The sequence below is a fragment of the Gossypium hirsutum genome, chromosome A02 (assembly GCF_007990345.1).
Source record: "Gossypium hirsutum isolate 1008001.06 chromosome A02, Gossypium_hirsutum_v2.1, whole genome shotgun sequence".
Taxonomy (NCBI): Eukaryota; Viridiplantae; Streptophyta; class Magnoliopsida; order Malvales; family Malvaceae; genus Gossypium; species Gossypium hirsutum.
This window is the reverse complement of record NC_053425.1, coordinates 12,978,639-13,004,862: the sequence shown is the minus strand read 5'-3', so window position 1 is coordinate 13,004,862 and position 26,224 is coordinate 12,978,639. Positions and strand designations below refer to the sequence as shown.

At 33.4% G+C, this 26,224-nt stretch overlaps 2 protein-coding genes across 2 annotated transcripts; both read left to right on the top strand.

The window, feature by feature from the left end:
* Positions 1–1,144: 1,144 nt before the first annotated feature.
* On the top strand, positions 1,145–4,059 carry LOC107952290 (wall-associated receptor kinase 2). The gene is made up of 3 exons (XM_016887555.2): positions 1,145–2,321; positions 2,424–2,600; positions 2,709–4,059. Exons 1-3 carry the CDS (start codon positions 1,166–1,168, stop codon positions 3,881–3,883), a joined length of 2,508 nt encoding a protein of 835 aa, XP_016743044.2. The 5' UTR covers positions 1,145–1,165; the 3' UTR covers positions 3,884–4,059.
* A 5,399-nt stretch (positions 4,060–9,458) lies between these two features.
* LOC121211087 (secreted RxLR effector protein 161-like) lies at positions 9,459–9,941 on the top strand. Its single transcript, XM_041083307.1, has one exon. The coding sequence runs from the start codon at positions 9,459–9,461 to the stop codon at positions 9,939–9,941; it is 483 nt and encodes a 160-aa protein (XP_040939241.1).
* Positions 9,942–26,224: the final 16,283 nt, after the last annotated feature.

Below are 26,224 nucleotides of genomic sequence, written 5' to 3'. Positions count from 1 at the left end.
CACAAGAGAAAAAACAAAGAAGGAAAATACTATATTGTTGGAGAGATGAAAAAGTAATTAAGCATTAAAAGTACTTTTGGGAGAAGAAAAACTAAAAAAATTAATTTCTTATAATCAAAAATACTTTTAAAAAGTTAAAAATTTCAATCAAAATAACTTGTTTAGCATCCCTTTTGTAAAAGTACTTTTCATGTAAAATATGCTTCTAAAAAGTATTACTAAAAAAGCTTTACAACTAAAGTAGAAAAAGACCGACAATGAAGGAAGTTGCAATAGAGCTGGAGGGTTTAAGAGTGAGGAACAGCCATCCATGGGCTGAAGTTAAAGTAAATCAAGAGGAAACACCTATTTTTTCTATTTATACAAGTACATAAATGGTTGTTTAGCAGAACACCAGACAATAAACTGTGTTTCTGTTATCTTTTCTAGTCTTGATTTTGGTTTTGGACCTGTTTATAGTTACTCAATTCGTTGTTTGTCTGCATTTAGAGCAACTAATCTGCACCGATCTTTGGTCACTTTTGGGATAGGTAATTTTTTCTTGAACTTTTATCCCTATAATTTATATAATTCATTAAAATAATCACAAATTCCATATTCTTTTATTATTTTCCGAATGTCTAAATCCAGAATGATTAATATTTATTTATAATAATTATGATTAATGCTTAATTATATTTAAATAAAATTATTAGTATTTTTTATTTAATTTAATAATGATGTATTATTTTATTATACATTAATGATGCACGAGACTTATGTACCGAAGCATTAAATATTATTCATTTTTATATTTTTATCTAAATGAGTGTATTTCACTTTTTGGTGATAATTTTCTCAAAAATAATTTAAATTTGAATTACAATTGTACTAAATAAAAAAAATTATTTAATTAGAATTTATTTAAATATATAAAATAAAGTTTAAAAGTGAATTTAACTGTAAAACAAACCTTTAAATACATAATCACTACATTCAAATTAGTTGAATTACTAAACCTATTTTAATTTGATTAGTAGCCCACCAATTGTGGGATTTCTGGTTAATTTATTAATTAACACGCATTAATAGCTTTGGTTGTAAAGCCGGCAGCAGCCAGAAACAATCAAACAAAAACAGACACATCAAACACAAAAGTGAAGTAACCAAAGAAAAGTCGAAAACTATGACAAAAAACAAAAGGAAAATCACCATGGTTCGTGAAATTAGTCCTCCATTTTTACCAACTAGTGTTTGCTTCATCTGCTTGTTTATTCATTTGTGTTTGTTACCTTTTTCTGGACTCAGACATAATCCCATGTTTCAAAACCAAAAGACAACCTCAACTAAAGGCAACCCAGATGATACAAAGCCGGCATTCATACGTATTCTCCAAAGAATTAATATATATTTTTCCTCTTTTAATCTAACTTTCGGTGTCAGGTTTAGGAAAGAGAGAGTAATGGATTCACATACGAGATTATCTCCAAACATCCTCGTACTGTTGGTAATGGCGTTAACTTTTATACCAGTGACAAGAGCTCAAGTGTTCGCCAAAAATGGCTGTCCTACTCATTGTGGAGATTTAACTATCCCATACCCATTTGGCACAATGGAAGGCTGTTATCTAAACAAGAACTTTTATATCAACTGCACTGAAACAGCCGACTCCTTCAAAGCCTACTTAGCATACACTGATTTCATTGTCATCGATATCACCATGGAAGGTCAGTTGCAAATCTTAACCACAGTTGCTCGAGATTGTTATAGTGCTCCACGGATCCCTGTGATGAGGGTCCCGCAGATAATATCCTTGTCTCCCTTTTCGATTTACAATGTCTCAAATACCCGAAACAAGTTTACTGCAATTGGATGCGACACTTACGCTTACCTTTATGGATTTGTCGGAAACAAAAGTTATAGAGCCGGATGTATGTCCTTATGTAATCGGTTCGAAGACTTGGTTGATGGATCTTGTTCGGGATTCGGATGTTGCCAGATACAGATTCCTGATGGGTTGAAAACCATTGATGTGGTAGCTTATAGCTTTAACCGCCATGTCAATGTGTCGGATTTTAATCCTTGCAGCTATGCTTTTATTGTTGAAGAAAGTCGATTTCGGTTCTCTTCGGGTTATGTTCAGTATATATCTGAGGATTACAAGTTTCCGGTGTCCCTTGATTGGGTTGTAAGCAACGAGACGTGTGTCGAAGCTGCTAAGAATCCGTCAAATTACGCATGTCATCGGAGCGAGTGTCACGAACCTGACACTGGTTCAGGCTATCTTTGCAAGTGTCCAGACGGTTTCTATGGGAATCCATACCTCCCAGAAGGTTGCCTAGGTATGTGTTTTAATATCTGCTGTCAATCAAGATCGGATTTAAATAGATACTGCAAGTCTGTAACTCGGTTTTTTGCTTGTTAATTGATTTTTCATTTTGTAGATATCGATGAGTGCAAGATTTGGAGTCCCTGCGATAAAAATGCAATATGCAGCAATTTACCAGGAAGTTTCAAATGCATTTGTAAAGGTGGGTATGAAGGTGATGGCAAAAGAAATGGAACTGGTTGCAGTCCTGTGGATGCACCTGACGGCTTTCCTTTTGTTAACATTGGTCTAGGTAAAAACATCAATTTATACTATTATACTTTTATTGTAAAAATATTTCTGGGTTCTAAAGATTCAATAAAAATAGTTAAATTTGTTACCCTGTTTCATGTTAAACTAGGTGTGAGTATAAGCCTTTTAGTGTTCGTATTGAGCATTTCCTGGATATATTGGGGACTTTGGCAAAGAAAGCTTATCAGGCAAAGAGAAAATTTCTTCCTACAAAATGGTGGAATTATCTTACAACAAGAATTTTCAAAGCTTAAAGGGTCTGTTTCAGCTAAAATATTCACTTCAGATGAGCTGAAAAAGGCAACAAACAACTTCCATGAAACTAGAATTCTCGGAAAAGGAGGCCATGGGACAGTTTATAAAGGAATATTGCAAGACAACAGGGTTGTCGCCATTAAAAAATCCATGATTGCAGATCACAGTCAAGTTGAACAGTTCGTTAATGAAGTCATTGTTCTTTCTCAGGTTAACCATAGAAATGTTGTGAAGCTCTTGGGATGTTGTTTAGAGACCGAAGTCCCTTTATTGGTTTACGAATTTATATCCAATGGTACCCTTCATCAGCGCCTGCATTGTTCGGGAAAAGGGTATTTGTCTTGGGAATGTAGGTTGAGAATTGCAGCTGAAACTGCTGGAGCACTCTCGTATCTCCACTCAGCTGCTTATCCTCCCATTATTCATAGAGATGTTAAGTCTACCAACATTCTCTTAGATGAACATTACACTGCAAAAGTGTCGGATTTCGGAGCTTCGAGGTTAGTTCCTTTGGATCAAACACAGTTAACCACATTGGTACAAGGGACACTTGGTTACTTGGATCCAGAGTACTTTCAATCAAGCCAGTTGACTGAAAAGAGCGACGTGTACAGCTTCGGAGTTGTCCTTGCGGAGTTGCTGACCAAGAGAAAGGCACTTTGTTTTCAAATGCCGGAAGAAGAACGGAATCTAGCAATGCATTTCGTTTCCGCGTTGAAGGAGGACCAATTATTCGGAATTATTGATCATCAAGTGCTTGTTGAGGGAAACACTACACAGATAAAGGAAGTTGCTATGTTGGCAAACAGGTGCTTAAGAGTTAGAGGAGAAGAGAGGCCTTCAATGAAGGAAGTTGCAATGGAATTGGAGGGTCTAAGATCAAATCCAAAGCATCCATGGGTGAAAGATGAATCGAAGGAGACTGAGTATTTGCTCAGTGAACCCTCCGGTGCGAATGCTCAAGGTAATGACGGCAGTCCGTCGGACTATGACAGCGGTAGACAGCAAATTATATTGCAAGGTCGGTAACAATGTTGCAGATGTTTGTCTATTCTTCTTCACTAACAGGGTTCCCTTTAACAGCTTCTCATCTTTGTGAAAGGATATATAAACTTATAAAATAACTTGTTTGTCATAGCTTTGGTTGTAACCTCCATTTTCTTTGTGATATCATTTTCCCAAAAATACCTATGTTAAACATGTATATACCGACATAATGACAAGATTATGATTCTTCACATATATGAAGAAAATGAGTACACTCACCTCAACTCCGACAAACAAAATGACAGTGTTCATGATCTAAAGATTTTGTAACAAATGCACTAAAAGAACAACTGGTTTTCTTAACTCTGTTGCATATGTAGAGACTTGACTTGATCACGTGTGGGACTTTTTTTACGCTGACTTTAAAGAAAAAAAATAAGGCAAGACCAAGATGTCGCAGGCATCGATCATTAGTTTAAAAAAATAAAATCTAAACAATGCATACAGATTAAGCTCCATCTAATGCTGAAAATGCTGGAACTGAGTTATTGGTTCGTGGGGTTATTCCTATGTTTCTCACTTTGTTGCCCTCCACTTCCAGTGTGATAGTGGGGATGTGGTTAGTGGTTTTTCATGGAAACCACCGCCATAAATACTTTCAAGTATAAAATCTTTAACCACCAAAAACAAATTTTGAAACAATTCTATTTAACGAGGTTTTCAAGTGTTTAGAAATTTTGGCAATTTTTGCATTTTTTTGATTTTTTGTGTTTTTATATAGTTAAATATGATTGTCTTCATCGCTGGTTGTTTGGTGCGCTCAATCATTGGTGTTATAACATCTGAATTTTGACATTTAATTCGAGTAATAGTTGGAGGTATTTATATTCCATCTTTTCCGCTACACTTTAACCTTTCAAAACCGTAATTTATGCTTACATTTGGTATCTAAGCCAAGTTAATCTCTGTCTTTTCCAATTTTAAAAATTTGTCAATTTCTCAAAATAATGATTTCATGTTTCTTTAATTATTTTTAAATTTTTTAAAGAATTTTATTGCAAACTTTTGTGTAAAATCGTGGGATTTTATTAAAATGAAATTTATAAAATTAATTATGCTATAAATAAGTTAGTAAAATCTTTTTAGAAATTTGTTCTTTGAATATATTTTGTGCCTAAAGTAAAATTGTTGTATGTGAATTATCTAGTTATTAGGAATATACATTTTTAGGTACATAAAAATTTAAGACTTATTGCATAAAATATTTAGCAATAAAACTTTAGAGTATATGTTTAGGGATCCAAATGATTTTATTTAATTAGAGAATTAGCCACAACAACTTTAATTAAGTAAAATTATTTATTGTAGTCAGGATCTTATAAGGTTTATAGACATTAGATGTCGCATAATGACTTAGCAATAATCTTGAATAAAGTTTAAGGATTAATATCTAGGTAAGTGACTTTCGTAATTTTATTTAGTTAAAGACTAGCCACAGCATCTTTAGTTAAATAAAATTATTAAAGTTAAAATTCACATATGGAAAGCATATGTATTAAATCCTTTGCAAAATTTATTAAGATAAATTTATTAAATGATTTTTCATAGTTATCCATAAGAGTTGTGAAAATGAATTTAATATTTTTTTATCAAAATGATAGTAAATAATTCTATCATAAAATAGATCTAATTGAATTAAAAATTTAGCCCATAGGAAAGTTTTATGTCACTAGATTCATTATTCACATAACTTGCATTGGTAAATTATGATTAGGGTTGTAAATGAATCGAGCTTGAATGAACAAACCTCTGTTCACGTTCATTTGTTTATTTTTAAGCTTGTTCGTGTTTAGTTTATGTTCATAAAGAATTTCAAATTTTTTTCATGTTCGTTTGTTTAATGTTCACGAATATGTTCATTTAACTTAATTGAACATGTTCACGAACAATGTTAATAAATAATAAACAAACAATAAATATATACACATATATTATTTAGATATAAAATAGTCAAATTTAAATATTAATAATTATATTATAAATGAAAAAAAATACAAACCAAGATAATTTTATTAGTATATACTAATGAAATTTTTATAAGAAAATATCATTAATAAATAAATGAGTCATAAACGAGTCAATAAACGAGCTTATAAACGAGCCAATAAGCGAGCTTGTTTGTGAACATAAACGAACCAAACACACCTCTGTTCATGTTCGTTCATTTATTAAACAAACATAAGAATTTTGTTCATACTCGTTTATTTAGCTTAATAAATGAACATAAACTAATGTTATACGAGCGGTTTACGAACAGTTCATTGAATGTTCTGTTCATTTGCACCCCTAATTATGATTTATGTTTGGCTCAAATTTTTGTTAAGCATGTATGTTCATTTATATTGCAATTTTACAACCTGTGAATATGTTTGATAATAAAGTAGATATCCCTGAATTAACTAGTGAGAACTTTTAAGTTTTGGAAGGAGAGTATTCTTCTCCAATTGGGGTGTTTGGATATTGACTATGCCATAAGGAAATATGAGCCACATATTATTGAAACCAACACTTAGATTGATCTTGCTATGTGTGGAAAATGAGAGCGATCTAATTGATTAAGTATCATGTTCATAAAGAGCAAAGAACCTGTTGATGTTTATGGCTCAATTGAGCATTATGAGAATGTCCAAGAATTATTAACAGCTATTGAAAAATAGTTTAAAACATCTTAAAAGTCATTAGCCAACACCCTAATCATGAAGTTCACATCAATGAAGCTCACTACCGTGAAAGGTGTATGTGATCACATCAACAAGATGAGAGATTTAGTAGCTCGATTAAGAGCACTTGAGGTTGAAATGTCTGAATCTTTCCTAGTGCACTTTATATTGAACAATCTTCTACCTCAGTATGGGCATTTTAAGATCTTCTATAACACACCTAAGGATAAGTGGTCTATCGATGAGCTTTTGACCATGTGTGATTAGGAAGAGGTTAGACTCGTACTGAAGATGGGAGAGAGTGCACTAACGGTTACTCAAGGAAAGAAGATGGTCCAAGCCAAACAAAAAGGGAAGGCCAAAATACAGCTCTAAGCTAACATAAAGAAAAAGAAGTATTTCTTTTGTAAAAAGAATGGACACTTAGAGAAGAACTATGTCAAGTTTAAAAGCTAGCTTGAAAAGAAAGGTAAATCAATCTCACTTGTTTGCTTTGAGTCCAATATGGTTGATGTTAGTTATAATACATGATGGATTGATTCTAGTTCTACATCCATATATTAAATTCCTTATAGGGATTAAGAAACCTAAAGGAGCCAGTGGGAGCTGAGCGAGACATATATCAGGAAATAAGATGGAGTCACATGCAGTGGTTTTGTTTAAATTCAGAAAAAACTTTTTATATTCCCAGTTTTTCTAGAAATTTAGTTTCTATTTCAAGACTTGCACCATTTGGATATTGTTTTAGTTTTTCAAACACCGGTTTCAGTTTATTTTATAATTCTGAACTTGTTGCAAATGATCTTTTATCTGATGGTCTTTATTCTCTTAATTTTCAAAATAATTCCACTCATAAAGTTATGCACATTCAAAATGGTACTAAATGTTGTGTTATAAATGAAGATTCCTCGATTTTGTGGCACTGAAGATTAGGACACATCTCCATTGAAAGGATTAAGAGATTAGTAAATAATGGGGTACTCAATACTTTAAATTTTACTGATTTCAATACTTATATAGACTGCATTAAGTTCAAGTAGACTAACAAGTCAAAGAAAGGTGCCAATAGGAATTTAACCATATTGGAAATCATCCATTCTGATATATATTGCCCAGATATAGATGTGCAATGTCAGAAATACTTCATCAGTTTTATAGACGACTACTCATGATACATGTATCTCTATATGCTTCATCATAAGAGCGAAGCATTAAAAGCCTTTAAAGTTTTCAAGGCTGAAGTAGAGAAACAATGCAATAAGCAAATCAAGATTGTGAGAATCGATAGAGATGGTAAGTATGATGGTAGATACACTGAGGATAGACAACCATTTGATCCACTTGCAAAGTTTTTTCTATATAATAGTATATTTGGCCAATACACCATGTCAGGCTCACTTGATCACAATGGTGTTGCAGAAAGAAGAAACTAAATTTTAATGGACATGGTGCGAAGTATACTTAGTAGCTCTAAGCTGTCTAAGTCCTTATAGGTTGAAGCTGTCAAAAAGGTTGTGTATATATTAAACCGAGTTCCACCTAAGGCTATCCCAAAAACACCTTTTAAGTTGTTCAAAGGTTGAAAACCAAGTTTGTGACATATAGGCGTATGGGGATGCCCGTCTGAAGTAAGAGTTTATAACCCACAGGAAAATAAATTGGACCCAAATACCATTAGTGGATATTTCATTGGATATGCTGAAAGGTTCAAAGAATACAAATTCTATTGTCCATCCCATAGCACTAGAATTATGGAATCGAGAAATGCAAAATTTTTTGAGAATGACTCAACCAATGGGAATGATCTATCTTGGGACATGATTCCCATAGGTCAACCTTCCACTTCATGTTGAAGATTGGTTATCATACAAAACACCCTTCAAGCTCAATTGGGTGTTGAACAACTAATCAATGAAAATCCACAAGCTACTGAAATCACTCTAATAGATCAAGCTATTTAAAAAAATCTGGAAATCATTGAACAATCAGTTGAACAATATGATCCACAAGAAAATGTTGGTTCAACATTGAGGAGATCTACTAGAGAAAGGAAATCAGAAATTTCTAGTGACTATATTGCGTACCTGCAAGAGTTTGACTATAATATTGGAGCTAGAAATGATCTTGAGTTATTTTCACAAGCCATGAGTTGCAAAGAGTCAGAATTATGGTATAATGCTATGAAAGAAGATATGAATTCTATGAAAAATAATGATGTTTGGGATCTTGTGCCATTTCCTGAATAAAATCCATTAGATGTAATAGGTTTTCAAAACAAAAAAAAAGATTCAATGGGCAACATAGAAAAACATAAAGCTAGAGTCGTTGCGAAGGAATTCACTCAACGAGAAGGAATCAATTATACTGAGACTTTCAATCATGTATCTAAAAAAGATTCCTTACACATTATGTTAGCATTAGTAGCTCATTTTGACCTTAAGTTGCAACAAATGGATGTGAAAACCACCTTTCTCAATGGTGACCTAAAGAGAGGTATACATGAAACAACCTAAAGGATTCACCTTTAGTGATGGTGATCACTTGGTATGCATGCTAAAGAAATCCATATGTGGATTGAAACAAGCCTTCCGACAATGGTTTTTAAAAATTTCATGAGGTTCTCTATTCGTTTGGTTTTGTTGAGAATATCATGGATCAATACATATACCAGAAGGTCAATGGGAGTAAAATTTGTTTCCTTATTCTATATATGGACGACACTGTACTTGCATCAAAAGACAGGGGTATCTACATAAGGTGAAACAATTTCTTTCTAAGAATTTCAATATGAAAGATATAGGTGATGTGTCTTATGTCATTGGCATTAAGATTCATCATGATAGATATCGTGGTATCTTATGTCTATCTCAAGAAACCTATATTAACAAAGATTTCAGATGAAAGATTATTCATCAAGTGTTGCTCCTATCATGCAGGGTGATAAGTTCAATTTGAACCAGTGTCAAAAGAACGAATTTAAGAAGGAGCAAATGAAAAACATTCTATATGCTTCTATTATTGAAAGCCTAATGTATGCTCAAGTCTACACAAGACCTGACATTAAATTTGCAGTTGGAATGTTGGGAAGATATCAGAGTAATCCAAGTATTAACCACTGGAGAGCTGCAAAGAAAGCTTTGAGATATCTTAAAGGGACAAAGGACTACATGCTTACGTACAAACTATCAGATAATTTGAAGGTGATTGACTACTCTGATTTAGACTTTTCCAGATGTTTTGATTCACTTAAATCAATATCTAGTTACATATTTATGTTTGCTGGCAGAACTATTTCTTGGAGGAGCGTTAAGCAGACTTTAACTGCTACTTCCACTATGGAGGCTGAGTTCATTTCATGTTTTAAGGCTACCTCACATTGAGTATGGTTGAAGAGTTTCATATCTGGACTTAGACTTGTGGATTCAATTTATAGGTTGTTGATAATATATTGTGACAATTCAACTACTATCTTTATGGCTAAGAACAAAAAAGTGGAAGTCGAAGTAAACATATCAACATTAAGTATTTAGCTATAAGGGAACATGTTGAAGAAAATAAAGTGGTTATTGAGCATATTAACGCTGAGCAGATGTTAGCTGCACCACAAAAATTTAAGGACGATGTTGTCACTATTGGACTTGTTCCCACCTTGTAAATTTTTATTATAATAACAGTTATAAAGAAACTCTGTTAAGTTTGATGTTTCTTATATTTTGTGCACGTATTAATTTGATTGATTCGAGAATGTCACTAAAGTTTGGACCTGAAGTAAACATTAGGTTTATTCATTAAGAATGTAACGCCCCAAAAATTGGGCCTAGAAGAGTTGGGCTTTGAGTCTGGGATTCGGATAGAAGAAAACCTGAATATTGAGAAGTTTTAAATATTACTAGTGTTTAAAAAAATATATATTGATAAAATATTTATGTTATTACTAATATTTTAATTTTTATGAAAATTATTATCATTATAATTATTAGATACAAATATATTTATAAAATTATTGTTGTTAATTTAGTGTTTCAATTAAATTATTATTATTATTAGGAAATATATATATTATTGTATTTGAAATTTTCATTGCTATAGTTATTATTATTATTATTATTATTATTAATGTGGTGTTTAAATTTAGTTTTTAAATAAATTTAGAAGTATTTAAAGTGTGGGAAAAATCTTGGTTCGATCCAAGACTTTAGCAAAGAAATTAGTTTGTTTTTTTTTTTTTTGTTTCTTAGGGGAACTGGGCAATAAGGCTTTAATAATAAAGTAGATTAAAATAGACAAAAAGGGAAGCTTGGTCCAGCAGCAGTGGCGCTAGAAGGTTGTAAGAGTGCCTGGATTCAAGGCAAGGTTCGCGCATAAGTTGCTTTTTATTTTAGAAGCCACGTCGAGCTAAGGTAAAACTTAAGTACAGTTACGACCGAGTTATGCCACTAAAAGGTTTGTGGTGCAGCGGCAGCAGTGCGTTAGGAGTCCCGGGGTGGCTCGGGTTCGAGTCCAGGTGCATGTATGTTCTGTTTTATTTTTAAAAGAACTCAGGATGTCAGCAGGTAAGGTTTAAATGTAAACGCGACGCTATTATATCAAAGGAGGCCCGTCCCAGTGGTCAGCAGTGTGTTGGGTACTCTGGAGGTCCCGTGTTCGAGCAGCGTTGCGTGCAGGAGGGTGCTCCTTTTTGATGTGCGTGCAGGAAAAGGGCCGTACGGGATTGAAACTCCCCCCAGCAGCAAGGTGCAAGGTGAGTCAGCCAAGCGGAGGACTCTTGCTGTTGTTTGCGCAAGGAGAGTTTGAATACTATGTTGTTGGCTATAAAGAAGGAGATAGGCACGAGATTTAAATTGGGATTATATATTCTTAGCCAATTAGTCGAATCTGTTTCTTTTTATTTTCAATTGATTTTTATTTTGCTCATTCACTCTTCACAAAATCTTCTCCCTTATTCTTAATTTATTTATTCCTTTGATTTTCTTTTCCAACTAGCCGAATCTTTTATTTTTCTCATCATCTTTGGCCGATTCTCTCCTCCTCTAAACCCCAGGTTTATGTCGACAATACCACAAGTAAAAACCCTCATATTTTATCTTTCTCTACACTTCTGCAAAAAGTCAGAAATCCTACACTATCCTAGGGACATAGCCGAATACTGAGATTACTGAAGGCTCGACTTTTGTTATCGTTTAAGGGCTTAAAGCTGCATCAGAATCAAGTAGGAACTAAGGGAGGGGACGTTGACTGAAAGAATCGGTGGTAAGTCTTTCCAACTTAGTCTATCTTTCGTATTTTAAGAAAAGCTAGAATCCTTAAAAGTTAGGGAGGCTGTCGTTTATGGACTTGTAGCCCTAAGGGGTTGTGGTAACAGTATTAATTTTGTAATAGTATGATTAAGAGGTTGTTGATCAAGGGCTTGGACAAGTGAAGCGAACGGATCTGGATCGAGACGCTACTTTCGGCAAAGGTAGGAACGTTAAGGCCTAAGGTGTTATTGGCCGAATATGGTAAGGAGTGAATATGTAGTTCGTTTCGGTAGTTAGATTAACGTGGTAGTAATATAATTGTAGGCAGTTCGTGCGTGGATCTCGTCAGCGAATCGTCATAAAACAGGTGTGTAACTGACACCCTTTCATAGTCTAGATCGGCAAAAGCCGAAAGCCGAAATGCCGAAAACCAGTATTTTGTAGATTTGCGAGTGTGCGAATGCTCGTGAGGTAAATCGATTAATGTTTTTGGTAAGCTGCTATGTTTAGTCTGCAAAGTGCATGATTTCTGTGCCCTCGATATTTTTGGGCTTAACGGGCCAAAATTGGAATAATGGGCCAACGGGCCCAATTTGGTAAGAACCCTTGGTAAGTGTTTCTGTTACTACGTTAAGAACTGTAATAAGCATGTAAACCCTACAATAGTGAATTTTACTAAAATACCCTTAAGTATGAAAATTACTGTTTTACCCCTAGGTGCAAAATGACCGTTATACCCCTAGGGTTAATTTTGACTGAAATGCATAATATGCTGATTCTGTTTGTTATATGCCATGACATGTATATCTGTTGCATGGGGTTGGGTTTTGTTATGGAGGAAGAACCCGTTCTGGTGGCTGTGCCACATATTCTGATATAAGCAGCTTTGTTGCGGATTATAGTTAGTACCGCAATCGGTGCTAACACTGTAAGTGTAGGGATGGCGTGGGTGATTTATTCCCCACAGGAAGTGTAGGGATGGACGGAGGCAAGTGCAGGGTTGGATGGGGTTATCATGCATTAATCATATGAGACTGTTTTATTATGGGCCAACTATATTAAAATGGGCCCAACTGTGTTAATATGGGCAAGACCCAATATATCTCGACTTGTAATAGGGCTACGACCCAGACTGATACTGATATGGGCTAGGCCCAGTATGCTCTGATATTGTAATAGGGCTATGGCCCAGATTAATACTGATATGGGCTAAGGCCCAGTTAACACTAAATTCTGAATAGGGCTTAGGCCCAGTAAAGCTTGAACTGATTTGGGCTCTGGTTGGGATACTTTACACACTGAGTTTTCCAAACTCACCCCTCCTTTTTCCCATCTTTGCAGGGGAGCCTTAGATCGATGGACTTGGAGCTGGGCGGGATTCAGAGTGGCCACGAAGATTAAGTTTCTGTTTTCTTTAAAATAAGTTTCGCATTTATTATTTTGATTATTTTTATTCTAGTTTAAGTTGTAATAAGGCCGCTCTTTTTATTATTTTTAATATTTTGGGTTATTAAATTGGTTAGCTCTAGGGCGCGTTTTATAAAAGTTACTTATTTTCAAAATATCACGATTTTCGAGCAAAGCTTCCGCAACGTAAATGTTTTCAAAGGAAATAAATATTTTAAATGGACTTAAACTTAGCTTGTTGTTCGTGGACAAGTAATATGCTTTAAGTGTGGCAATGGATGTGTGCATGTCTAGGATTGGATCCATGAAGAGCTTGGTACTTAAGCAGTCCAATAGACTCACCTCCTCTTTTCTGGCTTCCTACTTGGTGCACAGCTTTTCATTCACTTTAATCTATAACGAAAATATTCTTTTCAAAGATTTTTAATTAAAACATGAGTTTTACAATAACGCTCCAATGAGTTTTACATCAAGAATGGTTTTCAATGAAAACATGGTTTTCGAAAAACACTTCAATGTGACACGTCGAATTCGGCCGTAACGTCTAGGCCGGGTTTGGGGTGTTACAAAGAAATTTGGGCTAAAGCGTTGAGACATGATATATTGTGATACATGGGAGTTACTACTCAAATTCTAAGGGAAAATATCGCCATGATTCATGCATTATGTTTAGACTTTAAGTATTCATGGGTAATACGAACCAAGTGGGAGAATGATAGAACTACTGAACTGCATTTATTGGTTCATGGTGTTATTCCCATGTTTCTCATTTTATTGCCCTTCACTTTCATATTGTTTGTGTGATAGTGAGCACGTGATTGGTGGTTATCGATGGGAAAGCAATTCCATCTAGTTAGATTTTTGAGTGCTTAGAAGACTTTGGCGATTTTTTTGTTTTCTAAATTTTTAATTTTTTGTATAGCTAAATACGACGTCCTCATTGGTTGTTTGGCGCGCTTGATCAGTGGTGTTACAACGTCTGGATTTTGACATTTGGTTAGGGAATGACTAGATGTATTTATGTTCAATCTTTTCTACTGCACTTTAACATTTTAAAACGTAATTTATGCTTATAAAAAAATGAAAGTAAACTACTTAAAATCATATTGGGTATTTTGTAAAAATGAAAATATGATTACATAATCAGCGTGCACTTTCAAGTTTAAATGTGATTTTGTTATTAATGCTATCATACCCCTATCGAGCTGTTCGTTGCACCATCAGCATAAGTGATGCACATGTCACCACCCTATAAATTAATTTTACTCCATGGATGCTTACACATTGCTTGCAGTCTCACTAATTCATGGGCAACTTCCTTCATTGTTTCCCTTTCTTCTCTTGTAACGCCTAAACAATCTTAAGTTTGGATTTGTTAAATACAATCATAAGTTGAGTGCTTAGTTCGATGGCTGTAAGTGTTGGGTGTGTGGTGTGGGTCTCAAGTTTGAGTCTTGGTGAGGGTGGTTTTGTTAGTCATTTTTTGTTATTGTTGTTTTAGGTGTAGAGTTTGAATTAAAAACTAACTTTTAAGTTGGAAGGAGTGGTTGGATGACATTAGGTTAGTGGGGGGATAAGTTAGTTTAAGTTTTTAAAATTAGTTCCAAAAATATATCCTATCTCTAATCAATTTCACGTTCCATCTTTTGCTATTTTCTTTTATTTTTGTTCACTTTTCTTTACGCCACTGCTAGTAGGGGACTTGAAATTTTGACCTTTCTCTTTTGTGATTTTCTTTTATTTTTGTCCATCATTTTTGTGGTTGTGGGTTCTACCCATTTGGCTTCTTCATTTCGTTTTGGATAGGTAAGTATATTGGGTAGTTCTTTAATTGCGTGATTTTGGGGTTTCGTTATCTTTGTAACTGAAAGATTTATTGATGGTGTTATTTGTCTTAATGTGGGAATAGGAAAAACAAAAACTGCTTTTGTTGGTTTGTTTAGTTGCTGCAAAAGAGTGAGTTTCTCACCACCACCACCACCACCATCACCACCTGTCTTTGCTGGTGAAAACTATAACATTTGGGCTATGAAGATTAAAACATATATGTAGGCTCATGATCTGTGAAGTGTTGTTTAAGTTGACACAGAGCCACCACTTTTGCGAGCTAATCCAACCATACCTCAAATTAGGTAGCACAATAAAGACTATGCCAAAAAGTATAAGGCGATGTCATGCCTTCAAAATGGAGTTTCAGATGTGATCTTCACAAGCATAATGACTTGTGACACTCTAAAACAGGCCTGGGGCAGACTTAAGGAAGAGTTTCAAGGGTCAAACAAAACTAGGCAGCAATAGTTGATCAACCTAAGGAGGGACTGTGAGAATCTGAAGATGAATGAGTCTGAAACCATCAAGCAGTATTCTGAAAGGATTATGGCTACAGTCAACAACATAAGGCTTCCTAGGGATGATTCCAATGACAAAAGAATAGTTGAAAAGGTCATTACAACTCTTCCAGAGAAGTATGAGTCAAAGATTTCTTCCTTGGAGGACTCTAGGGACCTATCAACTATATCCTTGACAGAGCTGATAAATGCTCTCTATATACAAGAGCAGAGAAAGACAAACAGGATGGAGGAACATTTTGAAGGAGCTTTTTATGCCAGAAGTAAAGAAAGCTTAAGCTCAAGCTCAAGCTACAAGCGCAAGAAGCCTTGGTTAGAAAATAAAAAAAATGAAAGAATAATGCTGCTAAAAGGAAGTTTCCACCATTCACTCACTGTAAAAAGTCCGCTCACTTAGAAAAATATTACTGGTACAGGCCAGACATTCAATGTAGAAGCTGCAAACAACTTGGACACATTGAAAAAGTTTGCAGGAACAAGGCAAAAACACAACCACGGCAGCAGAATCAAGCTCAAGCTTGTAACACCCCTAACCCGTAACCATTGTCGGAATAGGTTAAGAGGCATTTCCAGACCTGTAACTCAATTCAAAACATTCATTTAACAAATCCGATCTCATTTCAGTAACCATCAATCATTCACATTCAAAATGTACTTAAGTAAATCATACAAAGCTTTAATCATGCATTTGGGACTAAATTAATAACATATAAAAATTTCAGAAACATAGAAAGTTTTCCACTTTTCAAGTGTCACACGTCGGTGTGAACGGGCCGTGTGCCTCACACGGCATTAGACATACCCGTGTGCCTAAGCCATGGTCAAACAGGGTATACATACTGACTTGTCCACACGGCCACAAGACACGCCCGTGTGCCAGGCCATGTGAAAATTAAGAAGGCTACTAACTTGAGTCACACGGCTAGTCACACGCCCGTGTGTCTAACCTGTGGTCGAAACTAACTTGGCTACATGGCCTAGTACACACCCGTGTGTGCGGCCGTGTGGTCTGCCCAAGCTCATTTCAAGATGGCCCTCGAGCAAAATGGATGAGACAAAGGCTTATGTCCTTGCCCGTGTGGGAAAAAATAGAGCATTTACAAGGCCAAATTGCCACCCAATTTGGGTCATCCCTGCAAGCATCAAATACACTTCAATTTTAATATATTTTCAACCAATTTCAATTATCAAACATCCATCATCCATATCATATAATCACCAATCTATTTCATACTCAATATATAAATCAAAACATGCCAAATTATGAGCTAATATCATACCAAAACATACCATCATTAAGCACATATATGCAATCCAAATATGATACCAAAACAAGCCAAATCACATGGCTTAACTTATATACAAATTCATTCTCAAACCATGATACCAAAACATAACTATTACTATCAAACTAACTTATACATGCCATATTTACATAAGTTCAAAAGTTCAAAATACCAATCGAAAATTAGATAGTGTGACGTGCGACTCCGACTTGTTCGAAACAAGAGATTTAGCGAACCCTATAAGACATAGAAAACGAAACAGAGTAAACTTATAGCTTAGTAAGCCCGTATAATTAAGAATTAAACTTGCCATTAAAATATAATCAAAGCAATAATAAAATGCCAACAATTTAATTTAACCATCACCTAATCACACATAATCATCACGTTAGTCATTTAACTAATACATAAACCATCTACCAAAATAATACTTCATATATTTCAAAACTCATACATCATATATATAACTTGGTAACAGTTATAAACCATAACTTGTTCATATGACATTATTTAGGCCCGTTGAATCTATTATAACTTCAAAGAATAATCGAGTAAACAATGTCAGAAATCTATCAATTCATCATCACACATGCTCTTTCGAGTCATGGTCGGTAAGCTCTTACTGAAATGATAAACAGTAAGCTCTATTGAGCTGGAAACGGTAAGCTCTATTGAGCTGAACAGTAAGCTCTTTCGAGCTGAATCGGTAAGCTCCAATGAGTTGAAACAGTAAGCTTTTACGAGCTGTGGTGAGTCTGCAACAAATGCAGAAGCTCAACCAATACGGTAATCTCAGTAACATGTAACTCGAATCCAATGAATTCACATAGTTCAAATGAGGCTAGGTAACGAATACAATATATCATCAAGACATTCACATTTCAAGTATTTCAAATTAAATTCATTTAATTCAACAATTACAAGTATAGAAAAGTTCGATTCTAATTATACGAACTTACCTCGTATTTCCTCGTATAACCGTCGTCTATTCGTCTATCTTTCGTTTCCCCCGATCTAATTTTGATATTGTTTATCTTGATCTATATGATATCAAATTAAATCATTCAACTTTCATTCAATTCAATTTAGCCTAAAACATTTATTTTAACTAAATTACAAATTTACCCCTAAACTTTTGACTACTTCACAATTTAGTCCTTATCACATAAAAAAGAAAAATTACACAAGTAAGCCCTAACCCAAGGTAGCCGAATTTCATATAACCTTATAGCAGCCCATATTTTCATTTTATTCACATTTTTAACCACACAATTTTATAATTTCACAATTTAATCCCTAATTCTCATTTTTGTCAAAAATCACTTTGTAAAACTTGTATAACTATTAACAACCATCAATAATCTAACAAGAAACTTCAAAATACCTAAGTGTTCAACAATTTCATATCTCAAAATCTATAACAGTTTCAAAAATGAAGGTACGGGATGGCTAGATTAAGCTGCAACGAGCTCAAAAACATAGAAATCATTAAAAACGGATCAAAAATCGTACCTTAATTGCTCACTCAAGCTTGGCCGAATGTATGAAGTAAAAATGGTGTTTATTCACTAATTTTTGGCAAGAAGATGAATGATACAAAAAAAAATTTATTTTCTTTTATTAATATAACAATAATTGACATTTTACCAAAATAACCTTAATGAACTTTAATAATTTCAAAAATACCAAGCCAACAACTTCCACTATATCATTTAAGGTCTAATTGACATGCAAGGACTCCCATATTAATAAACCATAGCTATTTGATACCTTTAAACAATAGAACTCAACTTTTATAGTTACACGATTTAGACTTTTTTATCGAATTAAGCATTTAAACGGTAAAATTTATTTATGAAATTTACACATAATTAATCTATCATGCTGTAAACCTTATTAAAATAATAAAATAAATATTTTGACTTTGGATTTGTGGTCTTGAAACCACTATTGCAATTTGACTAAAAACGGGCTGTTACAAAGCTGCTGATGATGTTCAAGCTCGGATCATGTTTTTACTACTTATTGTTTTGCAAGTTCAAGTAACGTCAAAAAGAATTGGTTGATTGAAAGTGACTGCACTCATCACATGGCATCAGATAAAGGCATGTTTAAGGAGTTAGACACCAGTTTTATGTCTAAAGTCAGAATTGGGAATGGTGAGTTAATTGAGGCCAAAGGCAGAAGCAAGGCTGTGATCTGCACTCAATCAGGTAACAAAACCATTTTAGAAGTTCTTTTTGTACCTGATATTGACTAGAATTTACTTAGTGTTGGTCAATTGTTAGAGAAGGGTTATTCCCTTATTTTTGAAGGAAAAACTCGTGGGATCAAGGATTCTTTTGATTAAGAGCTAGTGATAGTAGCTTTGCATGATAGATCCTTCATTTTAGATGTGAATCAATTAGAAGTAAAGGCACACACTGCTCTAAATAATGAATCATGTTTGTGGCACAAGAAGTTGGGGCATGTGAACTATAAGTCACTTAGTTTACTGCATAAGATGAGCCTAGTTGAAGACATATCCAAGATCGAGCCTAAAACTGATGTATGTGAGGTTTGTCAGCTTGGCAAGTAGACCAGACTACTTTTTCCTGTCAATAAAGCATGGAGAGCTCAAGAAATGCTCCAACTGGTCCATATTGATATTTGTGGACCTATGAAGATCTCCTCTTTAAATGGCAGTAGGTATTTTGTATTATTTATTGATGATTGCACTAGATTCTGTTAAGTGAAATTTCTGAAACAAAAGTCAGATGTGGCTGATTTTTTCTGCAAGTTTAAAGTATTGGCTAAGAATCAAGCAAGTTGCAAGCTGAAGATATTGAGGTCAAATAATGAGACTGAATATGTGTCTCAAAAGTTTCAGAAGATATGTGATGAAGCTAGAATTCAGCATCAGTTAACCACCATCTATACACCACAACAAAATGGTGTTTGTGAGAGAAAGAACAAGACTGTTCTTGATATGGCTAGGTGCCTGTTGTTTGAAGGCAAAATGCCTAACATTTTTTGGGTTGAGGTAGTAAATACCTCTGTGTATTTGCTAAATAAGTTGTCAACAAATGCAATCAAAGGAAAAATACCATTTAAAGCTTGGTTTGGACACAAGTCAACTGTCTTACATTTGAAGGTCTTTGGCTGTATATGCTACACACTTGTGCCAGCTGAAAAGAGAATCAAGCTAGAAAAGAGGTCCATGCCTGGAGTCTTTGTTGGCTATAATAATAGAAAAAAGGGGTATAGGGTCTTTGATCCATCCACTAAAAGGATTGTTGTGAGCAGTGATGTGAAATTCAATAAGGGCAACTGTTTGAAATGGGATAGAATAGATGCAAGCTTGTCTGAACAAGACCTTGATCTGTAGCATGTTAAGAATAAAGCTGAAACTGAGGATGGATATGATGATGTACCTGTCAGAGGTACAATGACTATTATGGACATCTATGAAAGTGTGATATGACCATTGTTGAGCCTTCCAACTTTGATGAGGCTGCAAAGAAGGGCTGCTAGAAAGAAGCAATGGAGGTAGAAATAAAAATGATTTACAAGAATGACACATGGGAGTTGGTTGATAGGCTAACAAATAGAAAAGTTATTGGTGTGAAATGGGTGTTCAGGACCAAACACAATATAGACGGGTCACTGAACAAAGCACAAAGAAAGGCTTGTTGTGAAAGGGTATAGTCAATAGCATGGTATTTATTTTTTTGAAACCTTTGCACCAGTTGCAAGGTTGGACACCATAAGGCTGTTATTTGCCTTAGCTGCTAAAAAATTGTGGAAAGTGCACCAGATGGATGTTAAATTAGCTTTCTTAAGTGGATTTGTCAAAGACGAGATCTTTGTTGAGCAGCTAGATGGTTTCAAAGTTATCGGTGAAGAGCACAAGGTTTACAAGCTCAAAAAGGATTTGTATGGCCTAAAACAGGCTCCAAGGGCTTGGTATGACATAATTGATGCATACTTGTCAAGGTTGGGGTTCAAATAGAGCATTAGTGAGCCTACACTCCATGTGAAGAAGGTTGAGAAAGAAACTTTGCTAATTGTGTCTTTGTATATAGATTATCTATTGGTTACTGGTTGTAGGAGTGAGTTGATTGAAGAATTCAAGAAGCAGATGCAAGATGTTTTTAAGATGACTGATTTAGGATTGATGACCTGCTTTCTTGGTATGGAAGTAAAACAGAATGAACATGGCATCTTCATAAGCCAACAGGCTTTTGTTTCAAAAATTTTAAGCAAGTTTTGCATGGCAGATAGCAAACCTGCTAGCACTCCTATGGCACAAGGAGAAAAACTTTCTAGCAATAGTAACCATGAATAAGTGGATGAGAAGAGTTATAGAAGTCTAGTTGGTTGCCTACTTTATTTGACAGCAACAAGGCTAAATATCATGTATGCAGTCAGCATTCTATCGAGGTTCATGCATTGCTGCAATGTTGTTCATTTCAAAGCTGCTAAAAGAGTCTTAAGGTATGTTAAAGGGACCTTAAGCTATGGAGTGAAGTTTGTGAAGGCTGAGGAGCTGAAACTAGTTGGCTATTTAGATAGTGACTGGACAAGCTCTGTTTATGACATGAAGATCACATCGAGCTATTTTTCACTCTAGGCTTAGGAGTTTTCTATTTAAGTTCTAAGAAGCAACAAATAATAGCTCAATCCACTACAGAGGCAGAGTACATTACAGTTGCTATTGCTGTTAATCAAGTCATTTGGCTTAGGAAGCTTTTGAGTGATCTGAATGCTGATGAAAAGGAAGCAATAGAGATCAAAGTGGATAACCAATCAACTGTTAATATTGCCAAGAATCTTGTATTTCATAGCAAGACTAAGCACTTCAAGAACAAGTATCATTTTGTAAGGGAGGAAAAATTGTCAAAGGAAGTCGATTTGATTCATTGCTGCTCGGAAGCTTAGCTCATAGACATTCTAACCAAGCCGTTGGCTACTACAAGATTTGAGTATTTGAGAAAATAGATCGGAGTCTGCTGTTTTGTAGCCAAGGAGGAGTGTTGAAAGTTGTCAATAATGCAGCAGCAAGAAAATGTCCATTGTGTATTTTGGCTATTAAACTTTTGTAACATGTGACTTTTGTTAGTTTGATTGTAACTTTTTGTTTTGCTAAGGATTAGTCAATTACTTGTTGATTTAGTAGGTTTTTAGGTTATCATTAAGTTGATTTTATAGCTTGGATACTAGCACAAGTTAAGTTTCTTTTCTTCCAGTGTATTAGAACTACTTATATAAATGTTATATTGCTTATTCAAGTAATGAGATAAGTCAACACTTTTCTCTAACCCAACATCCATTTTTGCCTCTGTTTTTCATCTTTCAAACACAAGTTTTTGATATTTTGATCTTTGGATACTGATTTAAATTCAACAGGATTTTTGTAATGAACTTGTAAATGGTTCTACAATGGTTGATAGGTCTAAATTGACCGATAGCTAAAGGTCTTAAGCATTTTTACGATGAGCACAAAAAGCGTTTTAGTAAGCTCTTAGGGAATAACTCCAAAGTTGAAGATTAAGCAGATAACATTAAAGAACTTCTCTTTTAGAATATCTCATCTTTGAAAGAAGATCAAAAGAAGTCCACCAATACTTGAAAGACGAAATGGGTTGTAGATTTCAATAAAAGTTATTGATGATAAAAAAGAAAAATAGTACTTAAATAAAAGGCAATGTTGATTTAGGTTATTCACGATGGGAGTGATAGTCACAAGATCTTTATCAATTTTAAATATGCTCATAAAATGATAATTAATTAACAAATTAATCTTTATCGTTACATCATAAGATTTTGGCATTAAGACTTTTTTCGAGTTAAGACATTCCTAAAAACATCCTTATTTTTAAGCTTTAGATATTTTGAAATATGACTGATGACAGAATGAAGAGGTAGGTTTAAATTAATTTCATCTATTAAGAACAACATTTATGAAGTCAAGATGATTGAACCACATCAGTTGAAAGTGTAAGGGTTTCTTACCAAAACAAGGCTGATTGGGTATTGAGGGTGAGATGATTAGGGCAGTGATTGGAATGGGTTTGAAAAAGGTGCTTGATCGAAATTTTCGAACAATAGATATGCAATTTAGGATTCACAAGCATGAAATCAATGTTTTCTTGATTAAGACAATTGTTATCTCAAAGATTTCTCAATGTAAACCGTGGACTTGAAAACTCAAATATATTAAATAACCAAACCCCCCCCCCCAAAAAAATATTTAGGCCTTTGAACTTCAGGGGTAGATCTATAAATGAACTCAACTTGAATGAATGAACTTTCAATCATGTTCGTTTGTTTATTTTTAAGCTTGTTTTTATTAGGTTTGTGTTTATTAAGAATATCGAAATTTTTGTTTGTGTTCAGTTATTTAGAGTTATGTGTATTCATGTTCGTTCGTTTAAGTTAAACAAAAATATTTGTGAACATTAAACTAATATGTTCATGAACAATTTTTATGAATAATAAAGAAACAAACAAACAAACAATAAATAAACACACACATCTATAGGGAAGGGTTCCACTTACATAGTGTAAAAACTAAAATATTTTTACATATTTCCATAACTATGTACATGATTAATATTTTAACGATCCAACTGTTATATTTCATGTATATCATGCATGTCAAATTTAATGTAAATTTAAAAATTCTAACTATTTATTTTATGTAACAAAATTTCGGCTGTTGAATATATTAATATATAGAGTACTTTAGATCGATATGATAGAGATATTGGATCAATTCAAAATTTTACATGTATGACAAGTACAATTATATTGATAAATTCAATAGTTGGATCGTTATCATATAAATAGTTATGGAAGTGTATAAAACTACTTTAGTTTTTACATTGTGCAAGTGGATTCCTCCCTATATATATATAATTTAGATATAAAATTGTCAAATATATATGTTAATAATTATATTATCAATAAAAAAAGCATAAAAACCATAGTAAGTTTATTAATACTAGAAATCTATTGCATGCTTTTGTGTATGGAAACGACATATTTAGAACATTGACGTGTGTAAAAATAAATTAAATTGTGCCAAATATAAAATTTAAATATATAAATACATCATATTAAAAAATTAAATACATGACAATTGTTTATCATGGTGTTATCAATCGTGAGTTAGTGTCGAGTTGATTTATGATACCAACTCAATTAACAACATTATTAATATATATAATTGATAACGACAACAAAATTTGCATAATACAATTAAAATGTAAATAATATATTAAAATAAATCTTTTGTTTAGTGGTAAGGTAAATGTTTTATTGATGTTAATAATACAAGTTCAAATCTAATGACATGTAAATTTTCTATTAGATTTAAAAAAAAAGATTAAAATACCCATAAATATTATAATTTATTTTAAATACTGGCTATTTCTATAATTTTACTAACCAAATTAGTGTCTAGTTGACTCATGACATCAACTCAGTTAGGGATTTTATTAATAGTATAAATATATACAATTGATAAAGGTAACCAAGTATGCATAATACAATTAAAATGTAAATATCATATAAAATAAATATTTGGTTTAGTGGTAAAGTGAATGTTTTGTTGATGTTAACTCAGTTAGGGATTTTATTAAGAGTATAGATAAATATATACAATTGATAGATGTAACAAAGTATGCATAGTACAATTAAAACGCAAATATTATATTAAAATAAATTTTTGGTTTAGTGGAAAAGTGAATGTTTTATTGATGTTAATAACACAATTCAAATCTAAATATAACTTATTTTAAATACGAAAATATATTTCCATAATTTCACTAACTTAATTGGTACCTAATTTACTCTTTAACATTAACTTAGTTTTTTTTTATTAATAGTAAGTATATATGCGCAAATATATAAAAATGTATATAACAAATATAGTTATTAAAGTACAAAAAGTTACTTTAGTTTAAATGATAAATTTAAAAGTTTTATACTAATGGTGTACTTGATTTATTATGGATAATTTTTTATTTTTTATTTATAAAAATATAAAAATACAAAAAATAACTCCATATAATAATATAACTTACTTTGCAAATAAAATATTTTTTTTGGTAATTCCATAAGTGAGTTGAGACTCGATTAATAAATGACACTAACTCAGTAACATGCATAATAAATACTACTTATTAAATAGTATAGATATAGAACAATAAACGAGTTTAAATGATTAATTAAACAAGCTTTAAATAAACATAAACGAGTTTGTTCTTGAATATAAATGAATCGACCAAACTTTGTGTATGTTTGGTTCATTTAATAAACTTTAAAATCTTGTTCATGTTAGTTTTTTTAACTTAATAAATGAATATAAATGAAAAAAATCAAACTGTTTAACAAAATTATGTTATAGTACTATTCAAAAAAGATTATTTCCAATATATCAAACACATTTAAGTATTAGAACCTAGGATTTTAGCAATTAGAAGACGATCAATTTCAAGTGCCATGAAATAGCCAAATCTAAGAGAAAATCAAATAACCACACCAAGAAACAACACATCTCGTGGAGTTATTGAATATAACCAAAGTAGCAGTGTCTTAGATTTGCAAATCAGTTGGGTTCGGGTTTAGATTTTGGTGAGTCTCAACACTGGACAGCTAGACCTTGGTAGCCACCAAGTACCTTGAAGCCCTCACCAAATCGGCTGCATCATTCTCCAACGTCGCCAACCTCCTTAACCTCATCAACCCCTTCCACAGTATGTCTTTCCAGGTGGGTTTTAAAGATTGGTTGCACCTCTTTAATTTTACTACTGAAGACGAAACACCTCGAGGACTGTTTTATTTGCTACTGAATCTTACATATAAGCAACAAAATATAAACACCTAAAATGTCCCAACACATATTTAAAATCAACAAAGATCACAAATATGTGTATACAAATATATAATTATCTGATTTCTTGCAAGACAACTACACTGCCATTGTTGTGAAACCTTGGCTACTGTTATTAGTAGAAACATCTATGTTTTTGTTGAAATTGGCCTGCATGCAGCACATGAAGCAGTTAAGGAGCAGACCATGCAGCCCGAGCCATGAAGATGTAGCTGAAGATTAAGCTGCTATTTTGTTTTGTTACTTCAAACATTAGTTTAGTCACTTAGTTCAAAATGAACTAAACTGGTATTGTTTTGATGTAATTAGGTGCTAATAGATTGACAAATCAGTATAGTTGTGTGTGCAAGCAATGTTTTCATAAGTTTCAATGTAATTAGTGGTAGTAGGTGATTATTAGGTGATGTTTGTCTCATTTTGACCAGCATATGGACTAGTATATGTAATGGCTTAGTGCCTTCATTCATTTGCTAATGAAATTTATCAAAATTCATTACAAAACTCTCT